Genomic DNA, 9,050 nt, shown 5'->3' with positions numbered 1-9,050 from the left:
TTATCTTATAAACAAAGTTCCAACTAAATCGGTAGTGTCTACACTATAAGGGGAGACGAAACGTAGTACACGTTTGTGGCTCAGTTAGCCTTTGGTTCGGATGGTCGATAGGAGTTCATGTGTCCTACGCGTGTCCTTTCGATTTAGCCATTGTTGGTTTTGCCTTTATATATATATATAGATATATATATATATATATATATATATATATATATATATATATATATATATATATTTTGTCTTTTTTATAGTCGTAGATGTTGGTTTTGAACCTTATAAGATCCGACCCGATAAAGCACTTATATGGTCTCGTGAAGCGATTTCAACGTCGTAGTTTCTGACACCAATCCTTCGGTGTTCAAATTACTTAAAATGATAATTATGAGAAGTCTATTTTATTAGTGAGTCTTATGGTCGCAGCATACCTTTAAGAATTCTTAGATAGATTTATTCATAAAATGGTTAGTGCAATCATTCTTGAAACGAACCACTTTCATATGGTTTGAAGGTCATAGCACCATGGTGATGAACATCGATATGTTACCGGCACTCTTATAGTGGATGCTAATATGAATGCTGAGATGGATACCTGCGTGTCAACCCATGTGTATTAATATAGATTTAAGTTATTCTAGAATCCGATTTTACTATTTGTTGAAACTCTAATTAAAATTCATTATATTATTAAAATTAATTGATATGATCATAATTACATAATAATTAACTTGAGTTTTGTAAACGGATGTTAATAAAAAGGATATACGTGACGGAATGAACATACTGTATTAAAAGTTTTAGAGCTACTTTGCTAATTTGGAACTTTACACGGAATGAACAAAAGGATCCAAGTATTATACATTTCAAGGTATATAGATTGAGACTATCCATACTTTAATTGGACAATTGACACATTATTTTAGGAAGGAAAGAGAATTTGCATAAACCAGAGAATGAGAAATATTGATAACTTAACCAGCTACATTGTCAAGCTTGAAGTTATATTCTTATGATCTTTACAGTTGCTCCATCTGTTACAAACGACCATCACCAGCACAACTTGTGAAGTTATACGACTGGTTCTAAGAGGTAATGCATACATCTTTTTTAAGCTACTCGACTGGTTGCCCCAGTTGATAAGAGTGCATCAAGAAATCAACAAGAAAACGCACAAGTCAGCTGTGAACCCTCGGATTCTTGGAATCAGAACCATAATCAAATCGACTATTGATTTGATAATGACCACCTGAAAATGCACTTTGTAGTTTATGAAAGTAAATTATGACAAATCAATATTTACAAACATAAAGTGCATACTGTTGATTCTGCGAAATATAGAAAGCATTAAAAAAAAATCTGGAAGAACTATAGCTAACTTGCTTAATCCAAAACAGAGCATTCTTCATAAAGAAGCTTCTCAGATATCCACAATCCTGTCAAGCTGAAAAATACAGTAAATTTAACACGTAAATTTAAAGATACATACGGCAAAAATTTAAAAACAATAGAAAGACAATTTTTAAAAACTTACCTTTATCATTTTCAAGGTCCACCAAGTATGGCATTTTCAATATCCTCCCTGCTCAACGCATAACTAAATCTTCTCTCAATGTCCTTCTCAAGGTTTCCTGGCCCACTCTTCAGGTACCTGGAGCATCATATTGAACATGGACAAAAATTAATGTAGCTTGAGAATTGAAATAGGACAGGCTAGAATTGCATCATAGTTTTGCTTGTTCAGAGGAACTTAGAACTTGGAAGAATAGAAGCTAGCTAGCTTGACTTAGACCCACTGTTAAGACCTTAAAAAAAGATGAATTAAAGAATTTTTCTCCAGAAAAATAGGGCAATATCTGACCAAGCACCATCCATGAGTTCCTTATTCATTAAACTTTCAAATCAAGTGAGAAGATAGAGAAAGTAGGAAAGAAAAAGGAAATAAGAGTTCATGGTCAGAAAATTTTATTATAAAAACATACATGCATGCAAAATCTCTTATTCAGCCGTGACCAAAACAGAATTCTTCTGATTTGCTTACAATTATGAGATACTTGAGAAAAAGCAGCACCCAAAAGATTCCATCACCCTGTTTATTTGCATGTTCATTTCTTTGGCTGTTTTAAGTCTTTGGACTCTGTGCAGATCTTAGGTGCAACCAAATAATGGCTCAACACTTGGAGCTTTCGAAAAAACAATCCCTAACTGTCACAAATAACAATCATTTGACTCCCCATGAACTGGACTAGTATTCCAACTATAAAAAGAACTTCAGATATGATGTATTCAACACTCTGTCACGGACAAAATTCTAAACAAGATGTTTGATGTAATGCTTTTGTATGTCCGTGTCTTTTAGTTTGTTCATGTTTTGCATAGCATGTAGAGGGACGGTCGAAGGCTTAACAGTCCCATTTTAGTTAGGTTTGGTGGCCTTCTTAGGCTTGTAAATAAATGTTGTGTCATGTGGACACTTGTGAAAGATATTCGGTCTGTAGTGGACCATTTTGACCCTTTGTTGTGCAACCGTTCAGAGCTTGTAAAGTCTGTTTGTAATTTGCATTGTCTATGAAATGTTTCATGAAATGTTTGCTTGTGGATCCCGAGTGAGGCGCTTTCTCTAACCCGTTTTCTCTTTTGTAGGTCCTAAGGGACCATGGGTGTTTCGAGGAGGCTGACCTTTGCAGACGGACACGCAAGGGTGCCGCACGACTTAGGCAAAACCAGTTAAGTCTGTGACAGATGGTATCAGAACGGGACAAGCACTCATAGAAACACTTGGCATGCAAATGTGAGAGACCTAGCAAGGCTGCGTTGAGGGTAGTCAGCATACACGCGACCGTTTGGGAGAAAACGGGCATGAAGATGTAGGGAAAATGAGTCGCTCGGAGGAGCGGGCATTTGAGATTGGCATTCAGAGGAATGGCCAACCCTTCGCGCAAAAGGCACCACGAGAACCAGCAAGCTTTGAAGAATGCGTAGTGCACAAAAGTTGGGATGGCTGAGTTCGAGCTACGGCTCGATGTTGACAACTATACTTGATGGTGCTCAAGGCAAGCGAGGCGCTTGGTAAAGGATGAGACCATACAAGATGGAATGAGTTGTTCAGCGACCGAAAGAGTTGTGCAAAGCTCACGGAGGTGAGAGGAATTGCTAACTCAAAGAATTCGGTACTCATGCAATGGCTTGTATGCGAATGATGGAGTGTTCGTGGCCATCCCAAGGTGACCGAAACTCGGTGCCATAGAGCATTAAAACTTTCTCTTCAGCATGAGAAGGATACATCCGCAGGAGGCTGAAGTGTGTAGTGAGTTCAGCATGTTGCTAGGCCTTAAGGGGTGTAGCGAGGGCTATATTGACGTGGAGTCGCAATCTAGCAAGTGCGTTTGTAGGAGGCAGAACAATGCACAGTTTGTTCAACAAGGCGGAGTAGTCCAAGGGGATGATGGTCTTCGAAACTTTCAAAGAGAAGGAAGCGAAGAGATAAGTTGTTCCAACGGGACAAATATCCATGAGGGATAAGTCCCGGCTCTCCAAAGGGAGAACCATGTGCAATGGACTACACATGTTGAGGAGTACCTCAAAAATAAATTCACAAAGCTCAATAGACCAAGCGAGCGGCAATGAGTCGTCGCATGACCTCGCTTGAGAGAATGCATTAGTGGATGCATTGCGAGATCAAGTGAGGGAGCGACCCAATGCAACACAAATGAAGGCACACTTGGAGTCGATATAGAGATCAGACTCAAGGAAGGACTGACCAATGGAATGGTGGGCGCGAGGGCCACCATCAACTCAATACAAAAAACGAGGAGCAGAGCAACTTGAGTGTAACTTGGCTAAGTACCCAAGCTGCATGAAGGGAGTCGACATAGAAGATGGAACATGGAGCGGAGGCACAAAGCTTTCCGTGAGCAGAGATCAAAGACATGAACTCTTGCAGAGGCAAGAGCAGGATCATGTCGTTCCGTGGGTCCATGCTGATGGAGCGGACTCATATTGCATAGTGCCAAAGATGAAGGGAACTTCTAGGCACATGCACCTTATCTCGAAGAAGCATTTGATGGAGGAACTGAGGCGACTCAACTTGCGGAGGCGAAGTTGGGTTCAGAAGGCCTTGATACGGAGCAAGAGGACACAGAGGTGGGTACTCTTGAAGAATATGCCACAGTGTTGTCATTCAAGGTGCCATGAAGGAAGCAGTGCGTAGCGGAGATTATGCTGGTAGGGGCAGAGGCCCAGGATCCAGACAATGGTGCACCATTTTCAGCGAAGTCGGTGGACTTCGGGAGCTACTAGGCGACGGACTGCCCTAGAGTTGTGTTTCGTCTAAGTGTGACCCGAGAGTAGGTGGATGAATGTCGATTGCCAAAAGAGCGAACAAAATCGAAGGTGAAAGAGACCCAACGATGTATCGGCCGAGGCCACACATAGATGGATCACAATTCGAGTGCATCCCACAATGATCAGAATGCAATGGAGATGTTACCAGGAGGCGACATGGTGCAGCGGATCGTGGTGGAATAGTTCGTGGCAATACGATACACACGAATCTAGCCCCGTGAGGGACTATATCATACGAAGGTATGATCGGGAGCTACTGGAAGCTCCACTTTGGTGAACAACACAATGGCAAGAAGGGCTATAGATTTAAGGAGTAAAGGACATGGTACCGCAGAGGCGGGTCTTCCGTGCGTGCATCGAATTTTGCATCGGATGAAAGCTTTGGTCATCAGCATATGAGGGCTGTGTACCACCGAGGGAAAAGTTCGAATGCAAGTACTAGCGAGTCGCATGGGAGGGACTTGATCATATAGAGGTATGATCGAAGCAGCTGGAGAGTTGGACTACTTCCGAGCCCATATTCGCTTAAGGGAGCCCGGCAAGTCAGAGGACAAGGTCGAGTAAGCTAAAGAGAATAGAATCGGTGCAAACCCTACAGCATGATGGCAGAGGCCATGCATGGGAGTTGCAGTCTGTCTTTCTATTGACCAAAGGGAGCTGCTTGGAGAACACAGAGGTGTTGAAGCAGGGGATCGAAAGGGGTGAGGAAGCGACGAGGAGTCCAAAGGAACTTAGTTACCCAAAATCAAGCATCATTTAGAATAGAGGTGACTCGGAGGAGTGGTACAGAGACATATCTATTGATCGTGAAGAAAAGGGATGCAGATACAAGGCAACGGATAGTAGGGCCATGAGCATGGCAGCGCCATGGTACCGCAGAGGTGGGACTTCCGTGAAAGTCATTAATCCCTTGCTCTCATGGAGGGAGAGCGCTTGGTCGTGAAAGGGGCCGAAGAGGCGAAGCATGCAGAGGCAAACTCCAAGTACCGAGACAACGCTGAAGGGCAGAGGCCAAGGAACTTCGTAAGACCAGTATCAACGAGCTTCTCATCAAGATAGCCGAAAGTGAAGGACTTTGGGTCATGCAAGAGTGCACGACCAAGGAACGAAGCGAGCAGTACGCGGTGTTGTACCTTTGCTACTTAGTGGAGTAGGCGACAGGGTTGATGGAGAAGACGGTACAATCCCAAAGGCGACCAAAACTATTAGAGACTAACTCCAAGTTGGAGTGAAAACTTCCTGCATTCCAGAAGTTCGATGGTATTAAGAAGGTAAATCACAGTAGCTAACTCAATGCAAGGAGTGTAAACACTTCGAGTGATTCAGAAGTGTAAGCAAAGGGTAGGCGAAGGTCAGTAACCAACTCGATGCATGGAGTACAACCCTTGAGGAGGCGAGCGAAGTCAAGTAATCATTGTCTTCTCAACTCTTAAGAGAATGGACGAAACCTAGTACCCCAATTCTCTTATTTATCCAACAGAAGTGCTATGCACAAGTTCAAAGACCCTTTGAAGATAATAGAAGGCAATAGTTGTCAAATCCTCACCAATGATGATCAATGCTACTGAGAATAGATTATCCGCTTCATTTTCCAACAGAATGCCAATCGAAAGCGGAAGTGATGCGAATCTACTTGGAAGTGACAACTAAATGAAAGAAGAGTCAATGAGTAAATTTTGTGAAGGACCCAAAATTTCAGAAGTTTGCGAGACGATGCTCGTTAAAGCTCCAACAAGCATCCACCCAGTTCAAGCAGCATTAGGCATTTGAGAGACTGACGCATAGTAAGGTTGGTCTTTTCCTTCATCTGATTGATCCGTAGGAACCAACAGAGATCATCACAACTCAGCCAACCCCACACTAGAGTCAGAGTCATTGGCGAGTCGAAGCAGCATGGTGGATCAAAAATTCGACTACTCAACAACAGTAGTGGAGAGCAATTGGAAGCCAAAAGGCGCATTGCAGTTGAAGCAGAAGATTGAAGACTTAGTGAAGGTGAGGAGTTGCAGTGTCGGCAAAGGCTTCGACGATGACGAGGAATAAGTGGGAGAGAATGTCATGGACAAAATTCTAAACAAGATGTTTGATGTAATGCTTTTGTATGTCCGTATCTTTTGGTTTGTTCATGCTTTGCACAACATGTAGAGGGACAATCGAAGGCTTAACAGCCCCATTTTAGTTGGGTTTGGTGGCCTTCTTAGGCTTGTAAATAAATGTTGTGTCATGTAGACACGTGTGAGAGATATTCGGTCTGTAGTGGATCATTTTGACCCTTTGTTGTACAACTGTTTAGAGCTTGTAAAGTTTGTTTGTAATTTGCATTGTCTATGAAGTTTTCCTAAAATATTTGCTTGTGGATCCCGAGTGAGGCACTTTCTCTAACCCGTTTTCTCTTTTGTAGGTCCTAAGGAACCATAGGAGGTTTCGGGGAGGCTGACCTTTGCGGACGGACACGCAAGGGTGCCACATGACTTAAGTATAACCAGCTAAGTCCGTGACAACTCGGCAAACATATATAAATGCGGAAAATCTATGAAAATGCAGAAAAAAAAAAAAGAAAAGGCTAGACATACATCAACTTACAATGTAGATTATTTCAGAACCTGAATCAAATTACAAAATATATGACTCAGCAATGTCACTTATCAAAATTGTGTAAAATGTCACCTTCAGCTAGGAGCCATCGAAATACTCATTAGATAACACCACAGGATGCCATCTAATGCAAGTACCCAGTTTATTGATTTCTGTCACCAATCATAGCTGACTTCCGTAACTTTCAGGTAAACAAGATAGAAATTGCTTCCTTTTTCTTTTCTTGTGAAAAAGGAAAAATGCATGATTTTCATTTGTAAGTCACAAATGTTTCTTGCCTCCGCTAACAAATCGATCTAAATAAAACTACTTAAGGGAGATTGTTCTCCATCACCCTTCAGCTTGATATGCAAGGATTTCAGAGCAGAAAGTAAATATCACAAGAGTGAGCAAAGATTGTCATCCCACTCCCTTAAACTAAAGTCACACTTAGATGTTCGAGAGTAACATTAGGCCAGAAGATCACACCTAGAAATGTAGATACATGCAATATGAAGACCCCTCATGCAAGTTCTAAAATCCTTTTTAGCTTTGGCAGGTCTTCAATCATACGTGTGGTTTCAAATTTTCCTAATGTTTTCAAACAAATTCAAGTTACATTATATGATCATCCATGAAACTCTTTTTAGCATAAGACATTGGCCATCTACAATTCTATTAACCTCTTTATTTCCTCTTCAAAACCTTAATCATTTTGTGCATATAGCACCTTCCCATTAACGTACATGAACATACTAATGTGACACTTTCCCACTCCAACAGTATTAATATTAAAAGACAAATCTAGTAGGTATCTAAATTTCATGGTGGATGACCTTTGCATCATGACCAACTTTATCATCCCAAAAAAAAAAAAAAAATCACTATGGTCATTCTATCAAATACCATGTGGACAGATGATGAGGCAGTTATGGAAATGAATTGAGTGGCCAAAATCGCTATGGCTGCCTTGAATATAATGTTGTTCGCCGCATAGATGTATTTAAAGAAAGCATCTTTATGGAATTACAGGGAAAAATATTCCAACATTTTGCGGTACAACAAAACCACAAATCTCTTAGCAATTCAATCAATTCTTGCGACCTTAGGTGTCCAAGAACACCGAACGCGCAAGAACAACGACGGCAACATAAGTGGAAAGGTTCACGAAAGCACTGACCTTATGTAAAGGTCGGTGACATCGAGGGAGAGCTGGGCGTGCCAGTTGGGTTTCTCGACGACCCACACCGCTCGATCATCCCGGCTCTGTCGGAACCCAAGCTTTCTGAACCACGCCTCGATGCACGGGAGGCTGTGGGAGTAGAGAGGCTTCTTCTTGTCAGGGAGCTTCTTGAGCCACTCCTCATCCTCAGCCGCCGCCGAGAACGCCGACGCGGCCGCCGAGGGCGGAACCAGCGCTCCCCACCCGCGCCGCCGCCTCCTGAACCCCCGCAAGGCCGCTGGGGTTTGGAGGCGAGAGGGCAGGAGCGGGGGAAGAGGGCGGACGCCGGGGAAGAGGGAGGATTTGCGGGCGGCAAAGGCTGTAGGGTTTACGATGGATAGCGAGACGAGAGTGGGCGACATTGTGATTGGTCGGATAGCATTAGCCGGCGACGAGGAGGAGAGAGCGTGGAATTTGGGAGGATCCACGATCTGTTATCAAGAAACGTTACCGGATAAAAACTGATCCAACGGTTACAACGTTGACAAAAAATAACAAATAAATAATGGACAATAAATTGATTTCATAGGTATAAATATGTAATAATAAATTATAATATTTTAATAAAATTCATATTTCAAGATATGATATATTTTTATTCTAATAGTCAGTTATTTAACATGATTTTTATTTTTTAAAACACATCATAATCATCATACTTTAAAATTTATTAAATGAGGTTTTCAATTTTTTTATTTTTCAGAGGTCGATTTGATAGCACCCGTAAAAGAAAATTCAAATCCACTACTTGTGCTATATATATATATATATGTATATGTATATATATATATGTATATGTATATATATATATGTATATGTATATATATATATGTATATATGTATATATTTATGTATATATATATATACATATGTATATATTATGTATATATTTATATATATATGAATATAAAATATA

The 9,050-nt window shown here is 41.2% G+C and overlaps 1 protein-coding gene across 4 annotated transcripts; it reads right to left on the bottom strand.

Annotated features, from left to right (window-relative positions):
• Positions 1 to 1,209: 1,209 nt before the first annotated feature.
• Positions 1,210 to 8,553, bottom strand: LOC103974631 (uncharacterized). 4 transcript variants are annotated; one of them, XR_010487926.1, is made up of 4 exons: positions 8,093 to 8,553; positions 1,529 to 1,645; positions 1,374 to 1,438; positions 1,210 to 1,243 (listed from the first exon to the last, which is right to left on the bottom strand). XR_010487926.1 is itself a non-coding variant. In XM_009389497.3 (3 exons), the coding sequence occupies exons 1-2, from the start codon at positions 8,494 to 8,496 to the stop codon at positions 1,540 to 1,542; spliced, it is 510 nt and encodes a 169-aa protein (XP_009387772.1). In that variant the 5' UTR covers positions 8,497 to 8,553; the 3' UTR covers positions 1,210 to 1,438; positions 1,529 to 1,539. The 4 variants fall into 4 exon arrangements, 2 of the variants coding, with proteins under 2 accessions (XP_009387772.1, XP_064969533.1); XR_010487927.1 differs by having other exon boundaries at positions 1,374 to 1,430; XM_009389497.3 differs by having other exon boundaries at positions 1,210 to 1,438.
• Positions 8,554 to 9,050: the final 497 nt, after the last annotated feature.

The sequence above is a fragment of the Musa acuminata genome, chromosome BXJ2-6, assembly GCF_036884655.1.
Source record: "Musa acuminata AAA Group cultivar baxijiao chromosome BXJ2-6, Cavendish_Baxijiao_AAA, whole genome shotgun sequence".
NCBI lineage: Eukaryota > Viridiplantae > Streptophyta > Magnoliopsida > Zingiberales > Musaceae > Musa > Musa acuminata.
Note: the sequence above shows the minus strand (reverse complement) of the source record. Positions and strands in the feature narration are given on the sequence as shown.

What these genes read in the sequence shown, in the direction of transcription:
- LOC103974631 (XM_009389497.3), bottom strand. Translation starts at nt 8,496, where the DNA reads ATGTCGCCCACTCTCGTCTCGCTATCCATCGTAAACCCTACAGCCTTT. An exon ending in GTCACCGACCTTTACATAAG is followed by an intron (nt 1,646 to 8,092) that starts GTCAGTGCTTTC and finishes ATGATGCTCCAG; the next exon opens with GTACCTGAAGAGTGGGCCAG.